Source organism: Macaca thibetana, chromosome 2, assembly GCF_024542745.1.
Source record: "Macaca thibetana thibetana isolate TM-01 chromosome 2, ASM2454274v1, whole genome shotgun sequence".
NCBI classification, from domain to species: Eukaryota; Metazoa; Chordata; class Mammalia; order Primates; family Cercopithecidae; genus Macaca; species Macaca thibetana.
Window position 1 is genome coordinate 124216092 of NC_065579.1, and position 19627 is coordinate 124235718.

Consider the following 19627-nt stretch of genomic DNA (forward strand, 5'->3'; position numbering starts at 1 on the left):
CAAGATTCTATGTGACATCTTTTTTCATTCCACATCTGTTTTGATTTTATCCATATAGAGGCATATCACTCATGTTCACTGATGTGTAGTGATGCATTGTGTTAATATTATTCCTCAGTTTATTATCTCTTTTGTCTTTTTTTTTTTTTTTTTTTTTTTTTTTTTTTTTTTTTTACAAAGTCTCACTCTGTTGCCCAGGCTGGAGTGCAGTGGCACGATCTTGGCTCACTGCATCTTTCGCCTTCCACATTCAAGTGATTCTCCTGCCTCAGCCTCCTGAGTAGCTGGGATTACAGGTGCATGTGCCACCACGCCTGGCTAATTTTTGTATTTTTAGTAGAGACAGAGTTTCACCATATTGGTCAGGCTGGTCTCGAATTCCTGACCTCGTGATCCACCCGCCTTGGCCTCCCAAAGTGCTGGGATTACAGGCGTGAGCCACCGAGCCTGGCTCATCACTTCCCTCTTAATCGTTAATCCCTTGACCCATTGACTTTAATATTGTGGCATACGTGATAGACTGAGGTAAATCATGTATTGTGTCCCATAGACTTAAAATTTTTTGTTAATAATTTAATGTTTACAATGAGGTGGAACTACAGTTGTCCTTTGGTATCCTTGGGGGATTGGTTTCAGGACTCTCTTGGATACCAAAATCCATGGGTGCTCAAGTGTCTGATTTAAAATGGTGTAGTATTTTCATATAACTTATGTACATCCTCACATATACTTTAAATCACCTGCAGATTAGTTCTAATACTTGGTACAACATAAATGACCTGTAAGTAGTTGTTATACTATATTGAGTTTTTATTTGTGTTATTTTTTATTGCTGCATTGTTTTTGTTTGCTTTTTAATATTATTGATCCATGGTTGGCAGAATGTGTGGATGTGGAGCTTATGGATACAGAGGGGCTGACTGTATTTTGTTTTCTGTATGAAAGAGGTGCTTACTGTACAATAGAGTTTTCCCATCTGGGCAATATTGACCTTTGTAGCCAGATATATTTTCTTGTGAAGGCCGTACTGTGCATTGTAGGATGTTTAACAGCATCCCTGGCCTCTACTCACTAGATGCCAGTAGCACTTGCTTCTCTGTTTGCAAAAACCAGAAATGTCTCTAGACCTGTCAGATGGCCCCTGGGAACAAAATTGTCCCTTGTTGAGAATTACTGCTCCAAAGTATTAAAATTCAATGGAAAGGCATTGAGTTACCGTGACTGACTGGAGAGAATCATAGCTGTTACCTTCCTCTTAGTACTTCCCAGCTGCCCCATCCCAACCCTAGGTTGGTGACTGTGAACAGTGGTATTTTTCTTTTGTCTTTTGGTAGTGGACTTTTACGGGTCCTGGAGACCAGCCCTCTCGTGTTGTAAGCACATTATCAGTTTTACCCCCCGCCCCCAGGGACTATTTTTCTGCTCTCACGGTCTACATTCTGCCTACGTGTGACTCTCTTTGCCCTAAACCCCTCCTAATCCAGAGGCAGTCTTTACAAGTCCTAGTGAGATGATCATGCTTATTGCATTGCATTTAAAAATTGCTTCCATTTCCCATAAGCAAAAAAAAAAAAAAAAAAAAGGAAAGGAAAAAAAAGCACGTATCTTTTTGAAATTGTCAGTTTAAAAATCTATAATAATAAATACATGTTAATAAAGAAGTTAAATACCAATGAGTTACAAGATGTACATATTTGAAATACACGTTTTATAGTATTACTGATATTCTGATATTAATTTAAGCTTAAGAGTTATAGAAAATGCTGAAATGATAGGGCCTTTTGACCTCTCAAATGAAAATTTAAAACATTTAAAGTATATTTAGTTAGCACACAGCTCTCCCATAACTTTGTGTAATGATTTTTTTTTCAAGTACAACACAAAACCTGCTCATGAATCCCAAAGCATTATAAAGCTGGCTCCATCTAGTGTATGAAGTACTGTATAGCTAATACTGGGGGAAAAAATTGTACTAGGAATGTCTTTTGGTACTTCATTATGAAATTAGATAACAACCAAAACAAAACTGGACTGTAAGCTAAATTTATGTTCCAGGAGATAGATAACCCAGGCCAGAGTGACCTTCACAGCATTAGAGGAGAGGTCTCTATATATCGAAGCATCAACCTCTAGCATGCCTGACATTTTGTTCTGACAGCCTTGCTTTATTTTCCCCCCCGGGCAGAGGTCTTATTTACAGGCACTATCAACAAACGCGGCGTGTAACTTCCATTGTGATATTCTCAGTCCTACTTGGCCAGCTTCCCACTTTTTCTGTATGGAATCATATCTGAGAGTCATGCTCATTTCCCACAGTTAGTGAGAGATTAGGGCTGGGCTTACTTACTATGATTTCAGAACCCTACATGGTTTTCTTTATCAGAGTGAAATTCTTTGTAGCTACTAGCCTCTCACCACAATAGAGTGGGTCACTATTTCGGGCTGTGTTTAATCTTGTTTCCACTGAAAGTTTCTAGCACATTCTTTATATCTCTCAATCAGTGTTTCCTAAATTTTAACTATTCTCATGCTAACTTCATTACTTTTGCTTGCAAAAACCACATGGAACTTTAAATATTATATGTATTAAAGGAAATGTTATAATACATGGAAGCCATGAATGGAAATAGGTATTAAAATTAATATAATGAAATTGAAAGAAAATTGTTAGATTCTTGCTAGGTATATTGTCTGGACCGGCGGGTTTCTGAGGTCTGAGCTGTATTGTGAACAAAGGGCAAGTGTTGAGGGATTGAAGATGTATTAGCATCAACCAGAGACTTTCCTTAGATGGAAGAAATTTGAAAAGGCCGTTCTCACTGTGTGATTCCATGGTTAGTTAATGTGAAGTCTGTGCATCTCGATTTGAGATCATCTCGTATCCCACACTTTGGGAAGCTTTGCTCAAGATTTACCATGTTTCTCAAAGGAATTCTATCATTTTCCCCCAAATTTCCAAAGACCTTGTTTCCCCTAGAAAGACTTTTTGAATAATTATTTCCTTTTTTGAGAACTTTGTTCTTCTATTAACAAGTATAAATTGTGTTGATATGTTGGGTTACTTTTTTTTTCTTCCTTGTAATTTCATATTTGCTTAGTCTCTTTTCTGACTAGATTAAGTTATTTGAGGACAAACATTGTTTCTTTCTAGTAAATTCCATTAATTGAATTCATGCTTGGTATAAAAATTCAGGGAAGTCTGCTTCATTCTCTGTTTTTTTGTGTGTGTTTTTTGTTTTGTTTTGTTTTTGTTTTTTTAAGTCAGATCATCGTTAGAGGTGGCCAAGAGAAGCCATTATGGTCAATTAATTAATCATTTAACCTATTGATGAATAGTTATTGAGTGCCTTCTCTGTGCCTGGAATTGTATGTGGTGAAAGAATGAAGTAGTGACCTAAACAGACATGGTTCATGCCTTTATGGAATTCAGAATCTAGTGTGGGGTACAGACAAGTAAAGAGGCAACTCCAGTGCAAGGTTCTAATTTTAGAATTAGTTTGCTTTTGTGCTCATTGGGTAGATTACAAAAACTTGGAACAGAGAACCATAGAGAGGAAAGTGTGGGCTCTGGAGTTTCCAACTCCAGATCTGTGGCATATTAACCTCTTGATTTTGCACAAGATACTCATATCTCAATCCCTGCCCCTGTTTATTTCTTTAAATAAAAAAGATTTGTTTAATAATAAACATGAGGTATGATATGCAAATATGAGATACCGTTGTCAGTGTGACAATATGATAAAGAATTCTCCATGTCTCTTCTCTCCTCCCTTCTCTTTTTTCACATAAGGCAGAGACGTGATCTCATGGGTTTTTTTTTTTTTTTTTTTTTTTTTGAATTTTCACGTTTCTTTCTCAACACACTAAGAAATGAAAATGCAGTGATCTAGATCAAGTGTAGAAACTAAACATCTTTGTTAATGGGAATATCATTGTAGATGGTGTTTAAAGGTTGCAAATGCATGCAATTTTCACGTTGTCTTTTTAAATTAATAAATAATTTGAGCATTCAGTGTTACCCCAAAACATTTTTCTCTTAATAATCATGATATATCACTTATGCATCTTAAGCCTATTGAACAGTGCTTGGGACATAGTAGGTGCTCAATAAATATTTGTTTAGTGAATGAATGGATTTTAATAATTTTGATTCTTCCTTCTTTTATTCATGGTTTTGTTAACATCCTTTAAAAATGAACCAATATTGCTTGATATTAGGAGCAAGATAAGCTTGAATTAGGGTTTATATTTTTCTCTATATCTATATTACCAGCCTTACCTGTTGTATCTGGCATGTAATTAATATGTAGAAAATGTTAAGGGGAGAATTTGGTAGCTTTTTAGGCTTTTTTTTAAGAACACATGACAATTTTTTAAGTAAGGATTTAATTTGTCTTTTATATTATTTCATGGTAATATTCATTGGAATTACACAGACTATTAATTTAAAATATTGGTTATTTGAATATTTTACTATCAACATTAATATATACTTTGATTATAGGTAAGACTCCCTAGAGTGTCAATTAGATGCAGAAAGCTAATGTGTATTGAGTTTATTATGATTGATTAGAGTTTATTATGATTAATCAACAGACAGGAAGGATTTTTGTGCAAATATTATTTTTCTCAATTTAAATCCTGTTTGCTCAGCATAACTGTAACAGGATGTCATTAGTATGAGAGTAAGTTTTGAGATGCTTTGAAAGTTTGGGAAATTTGACTGTTAGCAAAAATTTAACATAAGATGATTTATTTAGCATAAAGAGGTTTGAGTTTTTATAGTTTTACTTATTTAAATACATGACATCCTGCATGACTCCTGGGTATGTTTACATAGAAAAAATATACAGGAAGGGGAACATCACACACCGGGGCCTATTGTGGAGAGAGGCGGGGTGAGGGATAGCATTAGGAAATATACCTAATGCAAATGATGAGTTGATGGGTGCAGCACACCAACATGGCACATGTATACATATGTAACAAACCTGCACGTTGTGCACATGTACCCTAGAACTTAAAGTATAATAAAAAAAAGAAAAAATATAAATTAAAATTATAATTTACACACTGAATCAGAGCAGAAGGTTTCCTGGACTAGAATTTGGTTTGTAGCTAAGACAACCACTGAAAAGACATAGTTTGTTGTCTACTATCAGAAGTTATAGATAGCACCAATATTTAGCTATGTACTATGAATATATTATTCACAAATTTATCTATACCTTTCCTGAACTTACATGTATTTTGAATCTGTGCTACCTCTTAAGATATCAAAATTCAAAACTACCTTAAGCATTGTCTCTAAATAATAACTTTTATTTGCCCTAGAATTTAAAGTTCTTTAAAGCTCTAAGGGCTGACTTTTCATTACCTAACAATGTTTTGAAATAGAGTCCTCATCCCTTGTGTCACATTGAGTGCCATTTTTCCTGTATCATGTTAAGTACTTTTCATAGTTTATCTCATTCAATCATAATATTAATCTATGAAATAGGTATTATTAATATTCCCATCTTATAGATGCAGATCTCGAGATTCATAAGTTGAATGCCTTACCCAGAGTAAGGGTAGGATACGAAGGGTGGTGTGTGTGTCTGCATTGAATCACCACACTATCCTGTCTCCAACTGGATAAGTGGTGCCATGTTTATATCCATAGGAGGGACATATTTATTAAATAGTAGACCTCTCAGAAGTTTGCTGCCCACAGGTTGAAACCACTGCCCTGGATCCTTACCACATCTTATACAAATTGGAGTTTTTGCACATCAGTGAGCTCCATACCACCTTCCACAATGGCATCGTTGTCTGCAAGAAACAGTGTCTCTCTACCTTCTGCTCACCCTTTGGAATGCAAACATTTAATTTATATGAATAGACTACAAAATCTAGATGACAGAATATCCCTGTCTTCTTTATCTCAGTCCCTTCTTCTAGCTCCTCCTTTGACCAGAAAGGATTTAGATGGTCCATGGAACTGCTGATGTCCTGGGATCTCCTAATGAGATGGAATCAAAGGAAGGGTGGGTTCATCTCAGCGGCTGTGGGCTTAGCTAAGGTGGTCCATGGAGGCCACTTCTACAGCTGAATTGCATGTTGCTTTAAAATATTATAATATCTTGACTCCTGCTTGGAAGAAGAAACTGATGTTGTAGATGAAGATGATGGTGACGCACTCTCCTGTTTCAGTCCACAACACCCCTAAAAGATAGGCAGAGACATTCATACTCTTATTGTCCTTCAATATTTCGTAACTTTAAAAAGTTACTAACAGTAAAATATATGTCCACATTTTTCTTTTTAAATGAGTAAAGAGTTAACCCATAAATAGAGCTTAAAACTCCATGATTTTCAGGTCCTGATGTGGAGATTTTATTTATTGTGAAGTCATCTTGTGAATAACTTTGCCCCCCACACTGGCGACGGCCTTATCTTTTCCTGTTTACTTACCTTGATAAGATAGTAAATTGCATTTTTACTAAATTTCTCATTTAAAAATATTATCAGAGCAGCATAATCTCATCAGTGTGTTCTCTCCAACTTTTTGTTGTCTCACCTACTCTGTTTATATTCTAGATTGTAGTTTTCTTATTGCAAATACTGGTTGCCATTTATAGATAACAAAGGAAAGCCTCTAAATAACCTTTAATGCAGGAACAAGTATTTATTTTGAAATGAACACTGAGAGAATATCAAAGAGTTTAAGGTAAGGGATTAATCCGTTGTATTGATTATTATATTAATTGAAAGAGTCAAGCTAATATTTTATGTATTTTTGTTTGTTAACTGCTTAAAAATTCACTTTAGACAGAATTTGAGATGCCTCTTTGTAGATTATATTTTTATCCTCTGGACAGATTCTTTGAAACAGTTTTTAAAAACATTTAATTTTTCCTTCTGGATGTTTGTATAAACATCTTAACAGTTATTTAATAATGTTGGACTGCATCCCAATCAGGTTTACGTGGGGTCATCTTAGTTCTTATTTTCCTTTTCAACCTTGAAGGGCTTCCTTGGTTTCCAGGGACAATGAATTGTCTTTGAGAGGATGCTGTAATATCACTGTTACAGGCAGATCTGTTCTTGGTAGGAGAAAAAAATAGAAACAGGATGAAAGAGATAAACGTGAGTGAATGCTACTGCACAGTTATTTCTGCAAGTAGGTAGTCATTAAAAGTTTTCTTCAGTCATGCTGTAATGGTTTCAAATTAGAGCTGCTGGACCAGTTCCTTGCAAATTTGTACCCCAGTACTTTATCCATGTAAGTAAGTTGTGCTCAGCCTTTACAAGCTTGCAAATAAAGAGTATACAGTTGTATATCCCATTTATGCCTATTGACTTTCTTCATAATTAATTAAATGCTATCCTGAGATTATACTTCATAGATCCTTCCTTATCTGACCTTTTTTCATTTTTGTCAGTCATTCATCCATTCTTCTTTCCTTCTGTCCATCCATCTGTCCACCCATCCAGCAAATATTTGAGTACTTACTATGTGCCAGGCACTGAGAAAAAGGTAAGTACAAGGAACCTGCCCTTAAGAACACAGGACAAATAGATAAATAAAAGGATTACAAGTTGGATTAAGTGCTATAAAAGAAAAAAGCTTGCTTCAAGAGCACAAAACAAACGTAGATGTTTCTGCTTTAGGAAGGATAGTCTGGGAAGATCTCTCTGAGGAAGAAATGTAAGACCTGCAAAACTTCATCTGCCAGGTCAGGAGGGGCCAGGCCAGGGAAGGAGTTGCAGTGGAGGGAGAAGAAGGCTCTAGCATGCTGTCCTCCCTGCACCTTCTTCTCATTGGCATGTGCATGTGAGTCTTGGGTTTCTCTGGAATGAACCCCTGGAAAGCAGAGCCTCTTGCATCTTCATCCTTGTCTTCCCCATGGCACTGAGAACAGTGCCTCTCACACACATGCTGGGAAAACTAATAAATGTTTGGATTAAAGGGCCTTTCGGTGGCATCTGAGTTTTCCCAGAACATAAGTGTGATGCCATGTGGAGAAAAGAGATGTGTGTGTTACCATTGAGAGTACTTTGTGAGTTTCATTACTACTTTGATGAAACTCTAATTACCCCACAATAAGGCTTTCATTGAACATTCCACATGGATATTTTAAAGAATTAAAATGTATGAGTAACTTCTTTATTCAACAAATAAAAGGAGCTTCCATTCTTGAGTATTTTCCTGCCACTCTTAACAGACCATTTACATAGATAATATTATATATAGCTATATATATTATAATGTTATATATTAGTGGTTTCTAGACTTGACTTCACTTCAGACCTCTATGAGAATCATTTTTTAAAAACACAGAATTCCAAACCATACCCCTGCAGAATCTCACTCACTCATTTGTTTGGGGAAAGATCCTTGACCTTTATATTTCTTAAATCTCCTGTATTTATTTTAAAGAGGTAGGGTAAGGAGAAGGCTCCTCAAGTGCTTCTGATAGGAAGACAGGTTTGGGAACCATTGGCTGAGATCATAATGAAACATTCCAAGACCAAGTAGATGCTTCTTAAATTGTGTGTAGTTCATGGGCCAATATAGGACCCGGCACATAGTAAGCTCTCAAGTGTTAACTGTTGTGGGGCTGGTGAGTGAAGTATGAGTTTACTGAAAAGAACAATGACTATCAAAAGAAAGACTCTAAGAAAATATGGTGTGCTTGGGGTGGGCAATAAAACATTTAATGCCTAAATAAAATAAGAAGAATTCTGAGCTGTGATAAAACAGTAGCATTACTTTTCTTCAGCTAAGTCTTGGACAGGATAACAAGTAAAATCCCTTATCTCTTTTCTAACGCATTCAAAGTAGTGATTGAATTTTTCCTTCCAAAAAGATTCTGAAACCTAGTTTAGCTTCCAAGGAAAAAGTTGGCTGTCACTTGGATGGTTCATTATTTTAAATCCCATTTTAGTTAAGGTTCAGCTTTTAAAGGGTCAGTAAGAATTCTGATGACTGTAGTTGATGTGCTGCAATTTAGGACAAAGAGTAGTACTTATTATTTCAGAAGCATTGGAATACAGGTGATGTTTTTATTCTGCATTCTGTGCTCAGTTTTTTTTATCTTATTTTTTCCTCCCCAACTCCACTACAAATTCTTAGTCTGTGTTTAAACTTAGGATTTGGGTAACTCTCTCTTTCTCTCTTTCCCTCTGTGTGTGTGTGTGTGTGTGTGTGTTCATATGCATACATATATGTATACAAACTCAGGAAACACATCTGAGTAGTATAGATGTGCCCAAGACAGTTGCTTACACATTACATTGATTCATTTTAAAGATATTCATCAAACCATGGACTGTTTATTCTACCGGGTTCTAGGGATACAACATTAAACCAAACGGACATGGTTCTTGACATCCAGAAGACATGTGTTTGTTAATTTGGGTGATGACTTGAGGGGTAGTATTTTAGTGCTGGGAAATGCAAGTAACATTTCATGAATTTTGTATATGGTGGCATGTGTTCATATTTAAGTCAATCTGGTCCATTTGCTGGTGGACATTTCATTGCTGTATCCAAGAAGATTCCCTTAGAACTGTAGTGTAAGCTAGATCTTTCTAAAGTACTGATGTAATTTGTCAATAGAAATATTTCTTGAGGTGGTGGATTGTCCAACATAAAAAGTCAGGTGATGTTATTGGCTGAACCTGCCAGGGGAACATTTGGCACCACATTATGTCCCCTTCAGGAATGGCTGGAACTGATACCATTGGTTTCAGGATCAACATTTGAGAACTTGTGGTGGGCACAGGTTTTCCCTGTGTGTAAGCATGTGATAAATCAGAGTTTCAGTTCTAAAATGTACCCGAGTGTCTTGTAACTTTACTTAGCTTTAAATAGTGCCTAAGGTGAGAGAGAGAATCTGTCCTGAACTTATATTTATTTTATTTCATTAACATTTATTTTTAAGAGATGGGGTCTCACTCCGTTGCCCAGGCTGGTCTTGAACTCCTGGGCTTGAGCAAACCTTCCACCTCACCCTCCCAAGTAGCTAGGACTACAGGCATCTGCCACCGTCCCTGGCTTGATTTTTTAGAAAATAATCCCTTAAAGTTTCTGATATGGTTATTCCCTATCTTTTCTTTATTTCTTGCTCTTCTACTTTCTTGATTTTTCATTTGTTTTTTTCACTCTGTCTCATTTCCTTTGGTTCTCTAGATTGGTCAATATTAATCCAGGACAGGTAGCACTAACCATGATTGTAATTGTAAGAGGATTTTTAAAAATTGAGCATTTGTTATGCATCAGAGACAATGCTGAACATATTACTTGTTATCTCTTTCGGTTCTAATAGTAACCTATGGGTAGTCACTTATTTCTTCTTTCTCAGGTGAAAGAACTGGGGCCCAGAAAGTTTAGTAAATTTGTACAGAGTCATAGAATTAGTAAGTGGTGAGATTTGAACCTGGATCAATAAACATCAGAATCCATGTTCTTGATTTCCATGCCAAACTGTGCTAGAGGCAGGAAAAGAGAGGTGGGATAGGTTAGTAAGAGAACTAGGGTAACATCTTAATCATCTGTTTACCCCAGAACCCGGCACAGTACCTGGCATGTAGAAAGTGCTCTATGACTGCTGTTGATGAATTGTCTCCTCTAATCCTATTTATTGGTCCTTAGTTTTACGAGCAATCTGCCCGCTCTTCTCCACTTTGCACATCCCCGCTTCCCATGAGCTACCATCACCTCCTACATGGACTATTGCAGTAGCTAACTCTGCCAGTCTTCCAGTTGGCTGTCAACATAGCAGCCAGAGAGACCTTTCTAAAAACTCAAATCTGAGCTCATCACTCCCCTGCTTGCCATCTCTCAGTGGTTTCTTGTTCATCTTGAAACAGAATCAGTGACCTTTCCCTGGGCTACCAGATCCTTCATGGTCTGGCCCTGGTCACTGTGTAGGTCTCACGGGCACCATGCTTTTCCCTCATACTATGTCCTTCAGTGATAGTGAGTCTGCCTGCCAACTTTCCACCTCATAGTTTTTACATATGTTGTTACTGCTGCCTGGAAAGCTTTTCTTCTATACTCCTCCTCTCCTCAACTCAGATCTCAGACCAGAAGTCCCTGCCTAAGGAAAGCCTTTTCTGACTCTTAAATTTTAACTTTTTCACCTCTCTGCAGCAGTTATGACATTTTTCATTATATATTTATGTGATTAGTATGTGTTTCCCACTAGACTGCAAACTCCACAAATTTACACAATGCCTGGGACACAGTCGGTGTTCCATAAATATTTATTGAACAAAAGAAAGAAAGAATGAATAAAATGAGCAGAGAATAAACAGAACCAGAAATAGTTTGGCTGAGACTCCTGGCTAGATATTTCCTAGTATTACAGGGAAGTTAAAAAAAAAAAAAGATAATTTCATTATATCATGTAATTTGAGTTTGATTATGGCTAAAAGAGGTTGCATTATTTTCCAGCCATTTACTTTGGAGATAAATGTAGGCACAGAGAGGTGAAGTAACTTGCCCAGTGTATGCAGCTAGTCAGTGTCAGATGTCTTTGTTATGACCTTTGAATTGTGTGTAGGGAGAAACATACATACAATATTTTCATAACTCTGTAGGGCATCTTTGGTGCACTGCGTCCTGTAGGAGCTCCATAAATATTTGACAATATTGATGTTGTCATGGCTGCATTTTAAAGTGTTTTTTGAGAACATGTATTGCTGTTTTTTCTTCTTGTATACCAATGTGTTCAGAATTAGATTGGATGACAATCTTAAGAATCCACAGTTTATGGCCTAACAAGTTGTGTGTCCTGAAAGATGGTGGCCATAATTAGAAGCAGTTTGTGTTTTACTTCCACCAGAACCAGGCAAGGACAACCCTTCTAATATTCTTGGGGTCTGAGGGTAAGGAATGCTGTTTTGGATCTCTAGCCTGTCAGCAAGGAGGGGCATATTCAATTATCAAGCTCCAAAAATGCCTGCGCACAGATGCAAAACACCTAGAGCTGTGCGATGAGTTGATGCCCGAGATCTCCCAAACTGAGAGGGCACACAAGCAGTTCCACAGTCCTCCCTCCTAGATTCTGTGACTCCAGTAAGTGTTAACAATTCACCGGTATGTGAAATTACCTCTCCTTTTAAGTTCTCTAATAATGTGCAGTCTCTGCAAGCCTCAGCCAGTACCTGAGCTGGATAAGGCCAAATAAGCTTCCCGAGGTGCTTGCCTGGCTGCTGGGCTGCCTCCCTGGCTGTGCCTGGGTACTTGAGTAGCCCCCTTTGTGGTGTGAGGCAGCATTTTTGTCCTGCAGGTACAGTAGGTACTGGATTAAACAGGTCTGCTGTTGCAGACAGACACCAGGCACCGTTCTAGCACAGAGCTGTGTTTGGATTGGAGTTTCCAGGGCCTTATCAGGAGCCACCCCTAGTGACACAGCCAGTGCCAGAACTAACTTTGACTTTCACTCTTCGCCAAGGGCTTGCAGAACACCTTAAAGGAAAAAAGATGGAGGCGCTTAGAGTTCAGATGTTCATGCCATGCTCCTTTGAAAGCTTATATCTGTAAGTGAAGTTTTATTCGGAAAATAATCCCGGGACCACTTAAGAGGAGCAGTTTTTTCCCTTTTTAAGGGGGAGGATAGAGGATGAGAAGGTTTTATTGGGAGTTAAAAATACTGAAGCTGTTACTTCTGACTGGCTTTAATCAGCTTCAGCTGTAACCTCTGGTAGGTGGCTATGACAAAGATAACAACTAATTTGGGGGTGGGTGTGGTGGTGATAGATAAAAATGCTAACCCAATATCTTTGCCCTCTCCTTTAAAATTGAATGCTGGTCTTAAGTTAATAATGACAAAAATACCCCGACTGCTTGAAAAAGCTGAGTTAGAGCAGAGCTTGATTTATGATTGCAAGATAGACTGCAGCCCAGCTTTGTTATGAATAAAACAGGATTTTCTTCAGGAAAACAGTGTGCTTAATACAGTAGTAACATTTGTCAAAACTCTCCCATTGTAAACACTTTGAATTTTTGGTTTTTCCCCCACCGACCTCCCCCCCCCCCCCCCCCGCCCCCCGACTGTGGAATGGTAACAGTTGCATTAATGAACATCTTCTTTGTGTTCTTGTATATTGATTTTTTTTCTCTTGGAGGGGGAAACAGACATCCAAATATCAGAATTGTCTGCCTGGCATATAAATGTAGAACAAGTTTAAAAAATGGCAATTTCAAAGAAATGGAGAAAAACTAAACAGAGGATAGTCCCCCCCACCTCCTTTAACATTTACTTTCACTGTTAGGTGATAAGATTTGAAAACAATACTGAAAGCTGTGTCCCCAAGTGAATAGGCATTCAAGCAAATCAACTTATGCAAAAGCCACCTCTGGAGCTTAATAATTATTTACTGAACGTTCCTGGGTCATGGGAGAGGTTCTGATTAAGTCAGAAAGGCATTATGTTCAGCAGCTTGTGAAGGTGTGTTTAAAGACAGCAAGAATAATGGAAAAATACTAGATGTAACAGATCTATTTTTAGAATTTGATTCTTTTTATATATATATATATAATTATATATATATATATATAATTACCATAAGTTTAAGTGTGGGTTAAAGTTCATCATTTTCAGTGGATACATCTTTAAAAGGTCTTATAAAAGGTAGTTTTAAAAATGATTTCTAATTTCTTGAGCTCCTATTTCTGCTGTAGTTTGTTTTAATGGATACTTTAGATTTTTTTCATTCTTTATGTCATTATAACAGCTTAATTACTCATCTCTATAAAATGTTAGAGCATTTTATGAACAAAGTATATGTAATTATGTGTTTAAAATGTCACTATGCTAGAAATGTGATAAATGTTTGCCTTATAAATGAGATGCTAGCTGGGGAGATGTCTACTCTTTGTGATTCATTCTCTACAAGAATATACTCTATAACTTACTAATTTTTTTCATATTAATAATGAATGGCATGAACAAATGAAACTTGCTATTCTGATGCAGCGTAAGAACAGTAGTAATGTCAAACCTGAATTTACAGCCAAATTAATTCTTAATTTTGAATTTCATTTTTTTAGTTAACTAATGTGTTTGTCATAAGAGCATGCTTCCCTATACACTCTCAGAATGAAATTCTTCACAAACATGTTTGACAAAACTTATTCACTGAGTTATTGCCCATTAACTTTTCTGTGCGTGTTCTTTTAGGAGGGCACACACTGTTAATTAATTGCTTTGTATTTTCCTCTAGGAAAGAAAAGGAACATGATAGCAGAAGGCAGCATTCTAGAATTTTGGCTCCCTGGAAAGTAACTTGTCAGCCTTGACTAATTTTTAGATATTAACATGTTCAGAGGATACCATTTCAGGAATTAAAACACAGACTTAGAAGAATTCATTGGCTGACTTTCACTCATTGTCCACATAGTTTGTGGGAACCATGCTAAGTTTTGTACTTGTATTAACACATTTACTTTCACAACTGCTCTATGAAGAAGATACTTCTTTCCACCCCCATTTTGCAGCTGAGAAAACTGAGGCTTGGATAGGTGAAAAACCATGCCCAAGTCATACAGCTAAGAAGTGACAGGACTAGGAATTTGACCCAGGGATCTTGTCTCCCGGGCTTAATGCTATTATCTGTTGTGGTCTGTGGATTTTCACTTAAGATACTAAATGAATCAATATTTCTTACTCTGCTTTTTTTTATCTAGCGGGGTTCATCCATCCCCAGATTTCTGAATTACCAAACTATAACTCATTTGAGCTTTTGAGGGGCCATGATTGGTCCTGATGCCATGGTTTTTGTCTATCAGGTATATTTCCCTGAGTTCAATTCACTATTGATTATAAGACAGCTATTGGCTGGGCATGGTGGCTCACGCCTGTAATCCCAGCACTTTGGGAGGCCAAGGCAGGTGGATCACGAGGTCAGGAGTTCGAGATCAGCCTTGCCAACATGGTGAAATCCCATCTCTACTAGAAATACAAAAATTAGCTGGGCATGGTGGCGCGTGCCTATAATCCCAGCTACTTGGGGGGCTGAGAAAGGAGAATTGCTTGAACCTGGGAGGTGGAGGCTGCAGTAAGCTGAGATCACACCACTGTACTCCAGCCTGGGCAACAGAGGCAAGACTCCATCTCAAAATAAAGAAAAAAAAAAGAAAAAAAAGACAGCTATTTGGGGGAGAAAGAAACTCTACTAAAATATATTCATTGATTATATGATCTCTTCTGACTTGGGAAATCTTAACATGTGGAGGGAAAGTTCCTCTTAGAATTAAAGAACTGCTGTAGATCCCTAGAGTCCAGAGTTCTCCATCCCTGTATGATTCAAGCAAATGGTTTGAATAAGGGTGCACCAACTCTAAGGTTCTAGTATTATTTGATTCTATGAGGTAGAGTATTTGTTAGAAGACAGACACCAACTTTACCCACTGAACAAATATTTATTTTGTTCTACTATGTGCTAGGGAAACAATAAGTGAATAAAACATGTAATAAAATAAAACATGTAATCTCTGCCCTTCTGGAGCAGATTGGACCAGGTTATGAAGGACCAGGCACATACCAGTTTCATACCTGAATCTGGCCCTCATTCTCATGGCTCAGGATGGCTTCTGAAGCTCCAGCCAGTGCAGCCAGATTACAGGAGACATGGCGGCAGAGGGTTTAGAGAAGGAGATCATTTGAAGGAGATTTTCTGCAGCTGATTCTGATACTCAGCCATGTTTGGAAATGAATACTAAAACATTCAAGATTACCTGTTTGTTAAGTAGGTGAGCTGGGACATGAGCCCACATACATCTCTCATTCTTAGGCCAGAACACTTTCCTCCATGTCTGACAAGATTCACATTCTGTTCCTCACCCAGTCAGCCTGGCCAGAGGTCCGGAAAGCCCTTCTGATACCGAATTCAGTGTTTTGGATGGAATCAAATGGGAAGGACTACTCACTCCTGCCAAATGGGCTCTGAAACCACCCAAAAACATCTCTCCATAAACTGCCCATGGCTTTTTGTGGGTACAGCACAACTGCTTTGTCATAAACAAAAGGAACCGATAGGCTGAATCTATAGGAACTGCCTCCCCCTCAGGAGGTACTATGAAGTGGGTCGTATGAAGCCCCTCCCCCTCGTATGACCGCTTCACAGCACCTCCCACCCCGTGTCTTTCTCCAGCTGAGGATCCCACAGTCTCCTAAGATGTAAAATTTAGGTTATATGGAAATGGACTCTTACGTAGAACTCCAGAAAACAGTTTCCGTGGTGTTCTTGGGGTTGTCTTAGAAGACTCCTGAAGATCTTTGTTCTTTCCTATTTTTCTTCACCTAGAACCAGCATGGAGATGTATATGTTTGATCTTTAATTTATGTTATGCTGTAGTACAGTTGCCATGGTCAGTTGTATTTGAATTAATAATAAAAAAAAAAAAAGGCAAAAAAAGAAAAAAAGCCAGTCTGTTTCACCACAAAAAGAAATTCTTAAAAATGTTTTGAAAGTGCCACCAACTGCACAAATCAGAGTTGGTAAATGGATATATATGCACACACCCCTATGTGTGTATATATGTATATATATGTGTGTATATGTTTGTGTGTATATATGTGTGTATATATGTGTGTATATGTGTGTGTGTGTGTGTGTATATATATATATATTTTTTTTTTTTTGAGATGGAATCTCACTCTGTCACCAGGCTGGAGTGCAGTGGCACGATATCAGCTCACTGCAACCTCCGCCTCCTGGGTTCAACTGATTCTCCTGCCTCAGCCTCCCAAGTAGCTAGGACTACAGGCATACATCACCACGGCCAGCTAAATTTTGTATTTTTAGTAGAGACGGGGTTTCACCATGTTGGCCAGGATGGTCTCAATCTCTTGATCTCATGATCCCCCCGCCTGGATATATATATATATATATATATATATATATATATATATATATATATATATATATAATGGCAGTCTGGGTGTCTAACATTTCAAAGTGACTGGCACTTCTGATTTCTACTTAAATCTAATTGGCGAAACTTAGCATGTAGCCTGTCTAGCTCTGGAAAGCTGGGAAATGCTATGAGTGGGAGTGTGCCTAGCCAAAACAAACAGAAAATAGGAAAATAGATGGGTGCTGGGTTTTATGAATTGTAGGTCTTAGGCTGAAACTTTGACTTTTTCCCCAGTATTACTGATATTTTTTTAAATGTTACAAAACCAACTGTAGTATCCCAGGGTACATCAAACTGGCTTAAGAAAAAAATGAAGTTTGGCCCTTGTGAAGTCATTGTCCAGGGTTAGTCCAGGGCTATCATGACTTCAGGGATGGTTTGATACAGATGCTCAATGTCATATAAACACTGGCTCCCTCTTTCTTTGTTCTTCCTTCTCCTTAATCCTCTGTTCTTTCTTTACTGTTTTCTCCAGTTTGGCTTTCTTCTCAGATAGATCCAGGAAGTTCCAGATTTATATCCTACCAGCTTTTCAAACCTTAGTTTAAAGAGAGTCATTTTAACCTAATGATTTCAGTTAAAGGCATAGGGATGACTCTTACTTGATTGTCTTGGAGTACAAGCACATTCCTGGGTTAGTCTTTGTGACCAGTAGGATGGATTTCCTGATTGACTAGGGTTGTACTTCCATGTCTGGAGGTAGTGGCAACACCATAACCTCATGAACTGAAAGTGAAGGAGGCTGGTTCTTCAAGGTTAAATCAGGTACTTTACCAAACAAGTGGGACAGGATGCTGGGCAGCCATAAATGCCATGTGGCCACCATAAATCATTACTGCTATGTGTAAGGTTGCCTCTTAAACCATGACAGGTGCACCCATTCACTGCTCCTTAGATTACAGTTTGTACTTTTGTCTTGATTTCAGCACAATGTTGGAAACTTTGCATCTTGGTGGATGTGTGCTAGACATGCAGTGATTGTTAAGTGATGGTGGTCTAAGGCTTTTGAATTTTCTCTGATCTGTTATAATGTCTAGAAAAACAGCCAGAGCATGCCCTGTGATTGGGACAATTATTTGAGTACAAATATAAGAGCTTTCTACCTTTAAAAAGTTCCTTCCAGTTCCTTTCACATTCATGAATGAATTCTGTCATTAGTTTGTCATTGTGTTGGATTTTTAAAAATTGGTTTTTCTTTTAAAATACTCTCAGTGGAGCACCTTGCCATGCCATATTAATTAAGGGATGAATTTTTCAAAGCCCTTTAAAACATGGCAGTTAGATGTGAATGGGATTCCATAGTTGGACAGAGTAAGCAAGAATTCTAGAGTACAGTCTAGTGAAAGGAAGCTTGATATGAAAAACAGAAAACTTGAGTGTGGGGCACTTCAACTTTATCTGCTTTATAACCTTTCAATGGTCTGGCTCTCAGAGGCGATTTCCTTGAAAGGAATTGAGTGTTAAGAGTGTGCCAACCCATAGTGGCATCTGTGGAAAATGGAGATCAGTTGTGGTCATAAAATGAGGAAATGGCAAAATTCATATCTTTAGTTTAAAATATCTTTTAGTAAGAACTTGATATTCCTCTTAGTTGGAGTATACAGAAGTGGGAAACACTTTGGTAAAAAAAAAAAATTTTTAAAAATATCTGCTGATGAAAATTGCCTGGAAGAGCATTGTTCATATATTACAAAGGTCTCTAAACATTTTTGATCCTTCTTCCTAGTTAATTTCTTTCAAGAAAACCTTCTCAACACATTTTAATTTGATTTATGAGTTATGTACATGTGCCACTATACTAATATATTATATAACATGTACAAAAATAAAAAATAAAGATGATAATATAAAATATATATGAAGAGGTGTTTTAGTTTTTTTCTTCCTGCAAGCAGGTTGTCATTTTTGGTATGGATTTTTGGAGAATACTTATACATTTGGAACCTTATTAAGGTTCTCCTTGATTTTTATCTAATCAGTCATTGAGATTAGTCTTTCCTGGTACCTATCGAAGGTCCAGCTTAAAAAAAATATGGAGAATCCTGAATGAATATGAAACATCTCCCATTTTTATCAGTGAATTGAGGTCTCAGTGTTAGAAAGAAAAGACTTCCGAATTTAACTTATATATGATTGGTGGTTCTTAGTTTTTAGAATGCTTTTCTCCCTGTGTACCATGAAATGTGCAAAGCTCTGGAGATAGGAGCATTGTCCAGTTAGGACACCATGATATCCTACATGTCTAGCAGCACCTGGCGTTTAGAAAGCATTAGCATGGGGCATGCAGGCTGTGTTTTGTAACCCTTTGTATTTTAGCTATGCTAGAGACCTGGAGTATTTATTATCTGAGCTGCTCTTGTTACCCCCGAAAAGGTGGAATCTTGGCAGATCTTGATTTCTTTTTCTTGATGACTAAAACCCAAGTTAGGTGTTGACAGAAGTCCAGAAGATCTCAGTGTGAAGCCGAACTATGATATCTGGTACTTTCACATTTACATGGGTTACACTCCCAGCTATTTTAAGTACAAGGGATGATATAGTTTCTTATTAGTATTTTTTTCCACCATACATGGTGAAAAAGTCATCCTGAATCACTTTGGAAGGAATGGAAAGTTTGAGATAACAGAAGTGCCAGGCACTCTGAAATGTTAGACACGCAGACTACCATTTACAAAAAATATAGCCATTTACCAACTCTGATTTGTGCAGTTG

General features: G+C 37.4%; 1 protein-coding gene across 7 annotated transcripts in view; it reads left to right on the top strand.

Annotated features, from left to right (window-relative positions):
* The window catches only part of MITF (melanocyte inducing transcription factor), a 222795-nt gene that overhangs the window by 113383 nt on the left and 89785 nt on the right, over window positions 1–19627 (top strand). For 2 of the 7 annotated variants that reach the window (XM_050778546.1, XM_050778547.1), the window contains exon 1: window positions 232–12534. The exons of 4 other annotated variants lie outside the window; for them this stretch is intronic. In XM_050778546.1, the coding sequence (XP_050634503.1) occupies window positions 12479–12534 (56 nt within the window). In that variant the 5' untranslated portion in view covers window positions 232–12478. Of the gene's footprint in view, window positions 1–231; window positions 12535–19627 lie in introns of those variants that run through there. One more of the 7 variants, XM_050778548.1, reaches the window with a different exon arrangement.